We start from the raw sequence: 13,314 nt of genomic DNA on the forward strand, positions 1-13,314 counted from the left end.
TCCTGAACTTGTTCTGAGACTGTGGATATTGTTGTTGATGTTGTCCTTTTGTATTTTGTTTTTCATTTGAAGCCTGACTGCACAAGTCAGTGGGACAATAAAGATAAACTAAACAAAAAGTAAACTTAAATGTTTTAGTTTGGCCTATATGCTAACACGGTTTATGACCTATTATGACCTATACTGCTGCCAGCCACCAGCCCCTTTTGGGAAGCTGTCATGTTATCTATCTTTATTTAGCTAGACAACTAGAGGCTAGAGGCCTTTGTCACTTGAATGTAAGCGTGTCGTTTTTGGTCATTTGCTAAAACGACTGATTGCGACACAGTTGTAATGCAACCTGCTGGTAAACTATATTAAGCACCTGTTAGATGACGGGAGTCGTTCTAGACAAGTCTCAGATTGACCTTCTGAAAAAATAAAACCCTAGTTTGTATCCAGTGCTCTTGACCTTGTGTGGGACATGCTGATTGTCATAAATAAAGATTGTCAGGCTTCTAGTGTGCTCATGTATGTAGCAATAAATGTGTGCTGTATTTTAGTATTGTCTTTTTTGTGCAATTTAATTCTATCCCATGCTAGGCTATGATATGGTAAACTGGAAAGTTTAATAACTACCTGCTGATCTTTCAACTCTGCAACTGTAAAAAAGATTTTTAAACAAAACATATTTTGATCCTTATGTGGTTTTCATATTCTGCGTTCAGTTTGTTTCTCATAACTTATAGGCTGGTTATGTTGTAAAACATCTCACGCTGTTCTTATCAAAACTTGTCAAAACTAAATAGACGAAAAGGTAAACAGAATACCTTTGCAACACAAGTAGACAAGTTAGCAGGGCTACCAAAATCAAGTCTCCTCCACTCACCTTGAAGGTCATAGCAGTCTTCCTGCTGTCAACATGAGAAATGGCCCTACCTTTTTACACATCAAAGTTAGCTAGTATGCTCATTATACAATAGCCAATAAAATAGTGGTATTAATGACCCCTCATAAGATTTATTTTCTTCCACACTGCAGTAACAGGAAATGGCATAGAAAGCAACAAATAAGAGAATTTACAGTAGTTCTTAAAGTGGACTTCAGGGACCATCAGGGGCCTCAGAGAGGGCCCTGGAGACAAGCTAGGGACTACAGTTATTTCAGTCTACAGTATACACAGGCAACAAGTTATTGGGGTTGTTGAAAAGAGTCACTCAGTCTGGGGTCTTCAAATACACATAATACATGTTTCCATAAAAAATGTGATTCTTCAGTTTTATTATATTTTAACTATACTACAAACAGGACCTTCGAGTGACACAAATACAGACAAAAACATTCCTTAGATTTTCTTTATTTCTTTCTTTCAATAGATTTTACACTATCTTGCTGGAACCAAAGAAACATTTGACTATAGAAACATAAAATAGCACAAAATATATGCAAAAAGAATACACTTAAAAATGATTACATTGAAACTATAAATCTGATGAGGGTCTTCTTGACAATTTATTTTTCTGTGTCTTTACTTTGTTGGTTGGGTACACTGCAACAACGATGGCACAGGCAGTCACCATTCATAACCTGCAGTCTCCAGTGTAGCGCCATCTGCTGGCTAAAGCTGTGAATTACAAGCTCCAAACTGTTCCATTGTAAGGCAATGGGACAAAAAAAAAGATCTCACTACATATTTTGGAGACCAGAAGTAAAGATCAATGACTGTACACTCTGTTGCAGTCATCCCTTTTGGCTTTGTGATGTGCACATTAAAACCTTAAAAAATGATTTCAGATATAAAGATACATATTTGAAATGAAACTGAGTAGGGATTTGAGATGAGAGACAAGTTCAAGCCTCTTTAATAAATTTCATAAGAGCTCTTAAAAACATAAAACCTTAAGCACGATGGACTCAAGATAAGGCAAAGTGTTTGGATAAGCTGAGTCTGCTCAGTTGACCAACTGCTCAGAAAGTGCTTACATTTTTCTTTTTACCATCAGTCAATCATTGCCAACACATTTGAAATAAACATTACATCTCAAGAGGATTCCATACACAAAGGGCATTGTGGGTCACCAAATGAGGACATTTTTGTGTACAGACTTTTTTTTTTCCACTAGAAACATTCAGTACGTTATAATTTAGTAAGAAAAGAAAATATTGTTTTCTCATGCAACATGTTGAATTAAAGTTATTCACCGGTAGTATCTGTTTTTGATTGATAAAACAGAATTACTGTACTAGCAGGGGGCCAGAAACCTCGAAACCAAATGAAAAACAGATCACATCCTTAAACAATATGAAAAGTGCAATCCTTAACTCTAGTGAATAAAATGTCTCAGTGTGGAACCTAAAGGTCCTGTGTCAGGGGAAGAGTTGTACATCTGAACTTATTAATTTATAGATTATTTAGTTCTTATATATATATTTATATATAATCTATGTAACATTGATGACTTTAAATCTATTTAAGTGTTACAGTCACAGCACTATAGAGGCTGTTATTTGCTAATGAAAATATTAGGTCATTGTCATAATCTCAGTGAAGAATAAGAAATGTTCATATCTTCTTTACAATCTACCTTGTGTACAGTGTTCTAGCAAAAAGAAACAGAAAATCAACATAACAATGTCATTTACAAAAATACCAAACTTTAGTAATTGCAACACTCAGTTGCCACAGCAACAACTTAATATTGTTATGAAATACTATTATACTAGAGTGAAAAGTACATCTTTTTTGAAATTTTCTTCTCTTTTTTTTTTTGGTAAAATGTCATCTATACAATAAACATTTTTTTCCCAACAACACAAGCAACTCTATAACTATGCTCATTACTGCAACACCGTGATCTTTTTATCGATGAGAAGGCAAGAAAGATCCAGTAGCTTTCAATTGGTGGGTTGACTTTTAAAACCCCACCCCACAGACATGTGCGACTTCTCATTCGCTGACCTGACAGGTTAGACCTTGAAATGACCAACCGTGCAGAACGTAGCACAGCTCAATAAATTACATTCATTTCAAAATAGAATAGTTAACAACATTGTTTTGACTTAAATTTGACCAAGAGTAACATAAGATAAATTACAACAAAATAGAACTTTTACCACCTTCCACAAATATTACACACAAATCATAACGTATGTGAAGACAATCAGAGTGAATGGAACCAAAATGCGAAACCAGAGTGAGGCACTCTTGTTCCTAGGTATGATTGTGGATTGTCAATGTTAATCAAGCACCATGAACTTACATCAGAATTTTTGAAAAAAGGGAAAATAAGATTTAGTATCATGAGTTAAAATAAGCTATTCATAAAATGCAAAAAAACAAAAAGAAGAAAGGGTTGGTCTAAAATAATAAAATAAGAATTTATGATCTGGGCTAAAAGACAGATGATTGTTCTGGGTGAAGGTGGAGATGGTGGAGGGTTTGGGGGGGTTCAAACATACCTTGATAATAGGACACAACACAAATTTTAAATAACTTTGAATACATTTCTAGGACCATGAATATAAACTCTCAAAATAAGAGACACTTAACATACATTACACGGTTTACAATACATTTTTTTTCTCACTCACGTTCCTCATGTAAACTACTCAAACCATGGTAAGAAACGATGGTACACCATGAAAGTCACCAAACATTCTACAAAGCTATTTTTGATTTGTCGTTTCTTTAACTTCTTTTGTTTCGATAAAGTCACTTGTGATGTTAATGAACAGTTACTAGAAAACTACTTCCAGTAACGATTCGCAAAATGTGATGTCTTTCCGGAGAAGTCCATGGAGCTTCTGACAGCCAGTGTGTTGTGTCTGTGACTTTTAGTGATACACTCTGGATGCATGTGTTGTTGATGAGCATTTTTTAGGCACTTCTACAGTTTTCTAAAATGGAACAGGATTATCGGTGATAGTAGGGTTGGACAGGACAACCGACGGTCACAGATAGCCCTCCAGTCGAAGTTCAAGTCATCTTTTGCTTGACGAGCATCGTCAAATGCACCGTTTTTTTTTTGTTTGTTTAGTCTTAGCACTTAAGTCCCTCACCCACCCCCCCAAAACCTGTCCTTCTAGGCCCGGTATCGTCATCACCCGCTAGACCTCGCTTCAAGTCCCAGTCTGCCGGCAGACCATCCGTCTCCAGATACGAACACACATGCACACACACACACAAGGCTTGGTTTGTCTGGAACGAGCCCTCAAGCTTTGTTAAGCCCTGGGCAGAGACCCAAGCCTTTAGGCTTTTCGGTAATGGCCACGACTATCTTCTGTCAACACTGGGCACTGTCTTCCCCAGTCCCGACTACATGCAAAACTCCCTGCACAATCTATCCCACCACTCCTCCTGAACAAAGAACCCAGCACTGAAGCAAATAAAGGGTGCATTGTGAGCAGCTTTTGCAATGGCAAAAGAGAAAAAAAATTTTTTTTTAATCAGGGTGTTAAAATGTGGCTTTGTGTTCTGGCAGGTTGATTCCACTGACCTCTTCCAAACCGCAACTTTGGCAAGATGTTTCCGGAGATGAAAAGTTGGCAGGACGGGGGGAGGGGGGAGGGGAGCATAAGCTTCATCATGGCATCTTAACAGCATCTGGGGCAGATGAGGGCCACAGAGTTACCCTCGTTGGGACAGTCACATTAAGAAAACATGAGCCCGTCTGCCCCAAGGACATTCAACTTTGTAGAGAGAAAAGCAAAGATTGAAAACCCTCTTCAAAGCACAGAGTGCGTCGGTGTGGTTGTGCACGGGTTTTTCTGTGACTCTTCCTGGTTTCCACTTCAACATTAAGCACTAAAGTTCTCATATAGTGCAAATCAATCATCTTTTTCATTACTATCCAAAGGGATGAACATTGTGCAGCGGTTTTTAGAATAAATATGAAAGAGAGGGGATCCACGGTACTCTGGGTGAACAGTTGGTAAAATGACCTCTATAGTGTGTCTGCTATGTATGTAGTACTATACATAAGAATATTTTTGACTTTTTCATGTTAATATTTTTTTTCTAGCAATACATACAGTATATATCTTTTTGTGTGTGTGTGTGTTACACCGGCACTGCAGTTCTTACGGTTAAATTGAAGTGTTACACTCTTAGCATGCAGGTTGCTGGACCTCTATGGGAGAGGTAAGGTAGTATTTACACATGGGCTGTTTTGGGTTTCCTAGTGCAGCTTCGTGACACTCCATTCCCTTTGTGACACTTACTTCAGGATGATCTGGAGGAGAGAGAAACAAGACGAGGAAGGAGAGAACACAAAGAGAGAAAGATTTAGTTTACCTGTAAGAGATATATATATATATATATATATATATATATATATATATATATATATATATATATATATATATACTCACATGTATAACATAAAGTAACATAATGTGTTCTAAATATGCTTTGCCATGGCTCAGTACATGAGTGTGTGAGAGTGAAATTTCAACTGATTTTGATTAATTAAAACATATAATATATGTAACAACATAAGTACACAGGATTGATGCTTTTATTGTTTTTGGTGTCTCCTTAAGATCTGGGTCAAACAGTATTTTCCGTTTTTTCGCCTATTTAAGACTTCAGCGTGCGTTAAACAAATCGCTTCTCAGATCCTATAACGATGCCTGAAACGACAATGACGTATTTTTGTAACTTCCCTGAAACAAACAATCTGACAATTTTGCCTACTTTAGGGAGCAACTGGCCAGGTGTGGAGGTGTGAAAGCAGCCAGGCATTCTCTTATGATGTTATAGTTCATTTGCTCTGGTCTGGTGGACGAGTTGGTAGATTTGTTGCGTTTTCCCAGTTTAGCTCACATTCGCAGAGAACGCCTTATAGTTGGGTCAGATTGTGGTCGGACCATGTTCCCACCAAAACAAACCACTTCAGAATTATTTTGTAAGCACTTCCTCTAAAGGATCTTGGGGTGGTAGTATGTTGAGTATGCTTGCTGGGTTCAGATCTGCCCGAATGGATCATACCAAGAGGGGAAAAAAACGAACCACAGTCCGATTCAACCAAACTACACAACGCAGGTCTGTCTTTATTCTTCTAGACTACGCAGGACGCAAAAGGCAGAGTTCTTGGAGAGAGCATAGCAGTGGGATGCAGCCTGGAGAAGGCTGTGACAGAAGGCTTTTAACACCACCAAGTATAAACACTTTTGCCTGTAGATGTGATCGGACAACACATAGTTCGGACATGTTTGTATTTTGTTGAAGCATTTAGCACATTTCGGGATCAGGTGGGGGGGTTTGTACCTCAACAACGGCGTCCTAGAATGTTGAGACACTCGCAGACAAATATTTGTCAATGAGCAGTACTTTCCTGTCTTAGCTGTTGAGTTGCAGTTTCGCCACCTGCCTAGTGTTTCATGCAGATAAGAGCAAAACCTTCTAATTATTTGCAAATAGCCTTTGACCCAGGTCTGGTCACCTCTGCGTGTATTCTCTCATTTGGAGATAAAGACTAATGCCACACACAACAAAGAGAGAGAGAGAGAGAGAGAGAGAGAGAGAGAGAGAGAGAGAGAGAGAGAGAGTATAGACTGGAAAGACATGTAGAAGAGGTGCGGGCTGCCGTCCTGTGGTTGCCACTGGCAGCAAGCCAACACAGAACAAAGCCGCATGGTGCTTGTTAATAGACAACAGACAGCCAGCAAAGGACAGAAGCCACTGGTCACATTGCACATCACATAAGGTCACCACAGGTAGAGAGACTGTGATGTGCACAGGCTCAGAGGACAGCCTGCTCCATAGTGCGGTATGGAAATAGGAAAGGATTATTGGGTGCCAGATGGGTGGGATCAGGCAGATAGGATGGTACACCCCGCCCATCTGGTACCACAGGTAGGTAAAAACAAACAGGCTTGAACTGTATTCTTTTTCTTTTTTACAGATTAATATCAAATTAATATTCTAATTGCATTTGCTCTGTCTGTTAATTTGCATAAATGTGATGAGAATAATGACAGGTTCCCTCCACAGGGAGGTGAGAGATTGAACCCTGGTCCCAAAGAGCTGCTCAATATAACAATCTCTACATCTATTTCATTCTAACAACTTATCTTCCTTATCTTATCGGTTCAGTAGCCGGTGATCACAGTCCGTAAAGTATGTGATGTAATTCCATATTCCGACAGTCGAGGTCGCTGCAACTTCACAATCTCCAGCAAGAGCACTGACATTACCAGAGACCCCTGCACTGTTAGCACATGGTTAATGTGAGCTGGAACATGGAATCATGTGATTGGTTGCTGCTTGTCATATCACAATAGCAGTTCAGAGGGTCATGAGCTGACCAGTCTCTGAACCTCTGCAACATCCTGTCCCTCTATGCATGTGCATTACTCCCTATTTATCTTTTTTTTACGTGAGGTAATCAACACATTCATCTTGCAATGCTTAGTTATTTTATCTCAAGTTACAATAAATGTGCATGCTATAATTATTACTACGAACATTTAATTCAAGTTCTGTCCAAATTGTTTTGAAAATAGCCACATAAACAATTTAGAAGATGCTAACAGCTGATGCTAAGTGGCTAACATTAGTACACACAGTTTGGGAGCGGTTGTCTTTCCGCAAAAACAATAACATCAGCTGCATGTGCCGTACAAAAAAATTATTCTGAAAAACCATACAATGGCTATGACTGTAGTAAACAAGGCGTGTACTGCATGCAGTACAGCTGGGGGGTCGGGGGAGAAACAGAGGGGGACAGAAGGAGACAGACAGTGTTGGCTGACGTCAGTGTTTCTCCGGCTCCTTGTCCCACATGCATCTTTAAAGAGGAGCTCTGCTTCCTGCTGCTACTGCTGCTGCATGCCAATTACAGGAAGAGACGGTGAGTCACAGGAAGTGCACACACTGCTGGCCTATGAGGGGCAATAAAGCACAAGGTACTGGGGCTGGATCCTTAGTTAATGACGGAAAGGGCATCCCAGAGAAATTTATTTTATTTTATTTTATTTTAAAATGAACCTATGATTATTATTTTTTTACACTGAGAGCTTCCATGCTTTTTTTTAATAATAGAAATGTGGGAACTGTTTTTTAAAGGTATTCCTAGATTTCAACTTTCTAAAATTGTTAAATTTAAAAGACCTAATCTTCATTCTCTAACTTAAGTTGATATTAATATATTTCTCTTTACATTGAGGCCAAAGTTGGAGAATATCATTAGTCAGACAAAGTGGTACAAAAATAAGAACTTTGGTTAAACACATACTAAGAACTCATCTGTTCATCTCTGTGTCCTCAAGGCACCTCTATACTGAACTACCAGTAAATGATTGCCAGCAGTGTGAGGCCAGAGTGCCAGCATTGTGCTGAAATTTCCAGGTTTAAAATGGGGCATCCGTGCGTCACTCTGGCATTCAAACCTGGCCCTCCTTCCCTAGCTCCTGCTGACACACAGCAACAGGAGAGCCGCCGATCAGAGGCCATTTTTAGACAACTCCTGTGATCATTCTTCCTGTGTCTGTCTCACCCTGACAAGCGTGCCCTGTAACATCCTCGTACCATTTATTCTCTCTTTTATCCCGCGGCCAGAGAAAAGGTGAAAAGGTGAAACTGGGAGGAGTGGAAACAGGAACAAAAACCAACATGGCGGCTGCTCAGAACCAGCTGTTAAGTGCGGCCTTTATGTATTTGCTTGAATGTGTGTGTTTGCATAGCACACAAGCGGTACAAATGATGCCCCCTACTGCAGATGGAGAGGCTTATTTGACAACAACAAGAAAAGTGGAAAATAAAACTTAAAACAGAACATGCAAAACAAAACCAGGAAGTAGTGCAACACAACACAACTACTACTTTGCAAATGTGGGAGCTCTGAAGAAGTGCACATTGGGAGCGCCTAATGGGGCTAAGTACAGTGTTTTACAAGAAATACAATACAGTGCACTGGCACTGGCTCACTCAGGTAGATTCTACCCATAATAAATCCACTCACAGGCTTTCATGCCAGTGTGAGCCCACCTAGGCACATGGATGGATGGATGGATGGATGGGCCTGGACTAAGGCTCAGATGCAGGTTATTGCAGCTCACTATTAGGAGGCAGTACTTATTCAGAGCTCCAGGGACTGATGAAAGAAAGCTTTAAAAGGAGCAAACCTGATTGGCTGGTGCTGTTGCTGCGTAGGGGACACTTGTGGCAGGAGTTGTTGCTGCAGAGACAGTAGCAGGCGTAGCACTGTACATCATTGGGACTTTGTTTTGAGGGTGGGAAAGGGGGAGAGGGAGGAGGAGGAGGAATGGGGGAGAGGGGAGGAGGTGGTAGCGATGGACAGGTAGGTGGAGCATTATGGTAACCATGGCAACCGTTGTGGTGTGTGTGTGTGTCGACGGTATCATTTGTTGTTGTTGTTGTTGTTGTTGTTGATGGTGGTGGTGGAGGTGGAGGTGGCGGATGTTACAGAGAGCCAGCAAGCCATCGTTAGGGTTACACCGGCAGATGGCATGCAACCATTCACAATGCAAAGCAAGAAGGACAGAAAGAAAGAAAGAAAGAAAAGAGAGCATGGGAGAAAAAAAAACAAAAACAAGAGGAGAGAAGCTGATTACAATCACAAATAAGGAAATTTATACGGAAAATCAGTTTGCTGTTTTTCCCAGAGAATTTGAGGGGCACAAGACACCAATTACAATGAATCAATGACATTTTTGGCAGCAGGGATGGGAATTTTATTTTTCAAATCCACGTGGGCTGGCAAGTTGAACAGTAAGAAGAATGTGGAAAAAACCCAGGCGGCTACTTCATTGACAATGCCAAAAACATGCAACACTGATGGGATCGTTGCATCATTATTATGCTACAAATCATTAACCTAGTCGTAATTTTTTCTTTCCATTTGCTAATGGAAGACCTGCTGGTTAGCCGACTGGGACTTTTTTGCAATTCCCATCCCATTTTAGCAGAGACAAATGCTCCAGTTATGTGGCTGAAAAAATTTCTCTGGGAAACTGATTTAAATTTCCTGATCAACACAGCACAGCAAACAGAGAGTTGCTATCCTACAGCTTAAGGACAGATCAGGGTGCAGTATTTAATCCACACTACCATTTTTAATCATAAACAAACAGTCATTAGCAAGAAGGTCAGTAGAGAAAGAAGTCACAACTCTTTCAGGTGATACAAAATGGTGTTTCATATCTCAGCCTAAGAAAATGGACAGGTTGATGACAATTTCTTAGAGCACATGTTAAAAGGTTTCACCATCGCCACAGGCGGTGCTGCGATGACTTTTGTCTCACCTGCAAGGGCTGCAAATATTGCCCCACTCATCCCACTCCAGTCCCCCCGCCCCACCACTCTTATACATCGAGCCAGTGTGTGTGAGAGAGCAAAGGGAAGGTCAGAACCTACCAAGACTGCTAGCAGGAGTCATGCACAAGACTGACCCTGTTGTGTTCATGCAGAGAAAGACAGAGAGAGAGAGAGGGAGGGAGGGAGACAGAGAGGGAGAGAGAGGTGGAAATAAATGGGTTAATTGAGGGAGGAGAACAACAAGGTTAGACAAGACAAAAAAAAATAATGCTTGAAGACTTCCCTCAGCTCAGATGCTACTGTTACACCGGTGCTGTCACCCAGTTATGAATGCAGTTAACAGTAGCAAGCAGAGGAATTTAGTTATGGTATTATTTGTTAAAAAGTACTGCTTATATACCACGGCAGCTAAATCAAACATAAAGAAAACGTAAGTATATTGTAGCATACGTAATTGTGGCCAAGTTTGGCATGTTGCAAAGCTGGTTCAATTAGATTATTGGTTACTGTTTGCAGATGTGAAGGAAATGTATTTAAATTGTGCACGCTAACATACATTTGTACTTTATTTACTTAAAATTGTCATTCTGTTTCTCCAGAATTTTTTGCGTGGAGTTTTTCCTTATTATCTCAGTTTGAAGGACAGAGAGTGTCATTTGTTGTACAGATTATACAGCCCAGTGTCACAGATTTGTGATTACAGGTTATATAAATACACTTGACTTGACTTGATCAACTGTTTACTTTCCATTCATTTTCAATGTCTTCTGTGGCCACATAATTAGCTGCACTTGTACATTTATATATATGCTATAAAAACTTTGAGATAAAATAATGAAAAAAATCTAAATAAGTCATTTCTAGAAAAAAAGAAAGAAATAATAGCGAGACTAAAACTAAAGAGGTGACAGAGACAAACAGCATGCAGTGTGTGCACAGGCTTCCATCCACATTTGGAAAAGGATCAAACAGGAAGATGGGTAGGGTTTACTGCATCACAACCATTCAGATACATCACAAAGATTTTACAGTATTACTTCAAATATCTCATGTGACTGTCTGACGGTTTAGGTGCCTACAGGACATGGGTGGAGAAACACCACCCTTTTCATATCAGATTTGTTTAAAAGAATTAAATAAAATGAGCGAACACGACTTTATCCCTGAGCTGCTTCCCACACACAGATACAGAGCGAGGCAGGGATGAGGGGCTGTCAGGCATCTTACACCACATGGAGACACACACAAATAGAGCAGGTAGATAGAAGAGAGAGGGATGGCAGTGTCCTCCTCCTGACTCTGTGTGGCTACAGGCTACAGTATTAGCTGCAGTTAACTCATTTAGCGGGTGACCTGAAGGGCTTAAACTAATGTTAGTTTCTATGAGGAGTAGACAGAGAAAGGGGAAAGAACTAAAGAAGAATAAGGCAGCAGTCTTGAATTCATTTGGGTAAAAAAAATTGAACAAAATTGTCTTTTTTCTGTATCGTCTGTCAAGACAGATTAAATACAAACTGACAAGGCTACATTTGCTCAAAAGTATAACTCATTATAACCTTTAAAATGCTTTACTAAATATAGTTACAGAGCCTTTGTGTTGGAAACAACTGGGCTTGTTTTGCTCTTTTGTATGCTTGGGCGTTAGTATTGTGGTAATAATGTATCAGAACTTGTATTGCTCTTATCAAAGCCTGCACTGCCCTTCCACCTGGCAGCGGTTACATGTTTATATTGGCAGGCACTAGATCAAAGTTAAGGGGTGCCACTGTGAATAGCTCAAACATTAGCACACACTCAAATGAATCTCTTTCAAAAACAGAGTGTAGAACTAAACAGACTTAACTGGTCATGAGAGTTGCTCTCACGTCAGCATGAAAACCCCCAAAAAGATACATTTGTGGTGGATGGGTGGTTAGCTGAGTACATTCAGTGAGTGCATCTGTGTGTGCTTGCATGCTCCGCATACCTGAGTGCTTTTATCTGCATCTGTGCACCGTGTGTATCGATCGGGAGCTCTTACCTGTGGGAAAGAAATGAGGCTGCTGGAGCTGTGCGTTGGCCAGCGCCTGCTGGTAGTGCAAAACACTGGGGTTGAACAGGGAGCTCGCTCCGTTGCTCTTCTCAAGCGCTTGTCTCTTTGGTAGGGGCTGGAGGACGCCGTGGGGGAACGCCTATCCACCGAAAACACACACACACACACACACACACACACACACACAGATACACACACACACAACAGAAGCACAGTAGATTTGAACTGTATACTTAAAACACTGATATTTGTAAAATCTAATTTGTCTATGCACAGCACAACAAGGCAAAAATGGAAACTTGCTGTAACTATCACAAGGACAATGAGAAACTACACCATAGCAAGGCAATCAACAACACATATAATTGAAAGTAGAGTGATTTTAACATTACACTGTAGTTGTTCATTTAATAAACATACAGTACAATCTAGAATTGTCACTGCTGATCATAAATGATACAAATTTATACTTTAAAAGTGTCTTACAGGGTTTCACAAAAACAAAAGAGCCAACTTAAATTTTGTGAGTGGCTACAGTACAATTAAAGAAGCTACATGCAAAGCAAAAGGTGAAAGGTCAAAGTACCAGGTCTACAGTTGCCTCGAGGGGTCGCTTCATTGCTTTGGCAGTCGACTGAGTCTTTAATTAGCAGGCAGCGAGCACATGATGGCAGTGGGCCAATGGGATTCAAGCGTATTAACATACAGGTAACAGCAAGCAGAGGTGCGTCATGGGGGACAGCATTGCATTTGTGGATAGGTGAGAAGGAAAAAAACAAAAACAAAAATAATCTGAATGCAAGTATACCACATACAAAACAATAGACATGCACATAAACAAAAAATTGTTTTGTTTACTTTAAAGAAACATTGCTACTTTTTGAATTAGTACAAAAGCAAAAAAAAGCATCTACATTAACCTTTTGGTTAAAAAAGCAAGATACTACGATGTACTTCAAAACTACTGGGAAAGCATTTAGTAGTAACGTCAACTATTTCTGAACAAGTTAATCACTTTTTTTTT

General features: G+C 39.9%; 1 protein-coding gene across 21 annotated transcripts in view; it reads right to left on the reverse strand.

Moving 5' to 3' along the window:
* Positions 1-1,320: 1,320 nt before the first annotated feature.
* Positions 1,321-13,314, reverse strand: part of mbnl2 (muscleblind-like splicing regulator 2) — a 67,523-nt gene continuing 55,529 nt past the window's right edge. For 7 of the 21 annotated variants that reach the window (XM_046056543.1, XM_046056535.1, XM_046056685.1 and 4 more), the window contains 4 exons: positions 12,279-12,429; positions 10,358-10,393; positions 5,200-5,210; positions 1,321-4,582 (listed from right to left, as the gene is read on the reverse strand). In XM_046056543.1, coding sequence (XP_045912499.1) covers positions 4,295-4,582; positions 5,200-5,210; positions 10,358-10,393; positions 12,279-12,429 — 486 coding nt within the window. In that variant the 3' untranslated portion in view covers positions 1,321-4,294. Of the gene's footprint in view, positions 4,583-4,900; positions 5,211-9,105; positions 9,201-10,357; positions 10,394-12,278; positions 12,430-13,314 lie in introns of those variants that run through there. The other 14 variants (XM_046056644.1, XM_046056599.1, XM_046056695.1 and 11 more) reach the window with 11 other exon arrangements.

This window comes from Micropterus dolomieu, linkage group LG01 (genome assembly GCF_021292245.1).
Source record: "Micropterus dolomieu isolate WLL.071019.BEF.003 ecotype Adirondacks linkage group LG01, ASM2129224v1, whole genome shotgun sequence".
NCBI lineage: Eukaryota > Metazoa > Chordata > Actinopteri > Centrarchiformes > Centrarchidae > Micropterus > Micropterus dolomieu.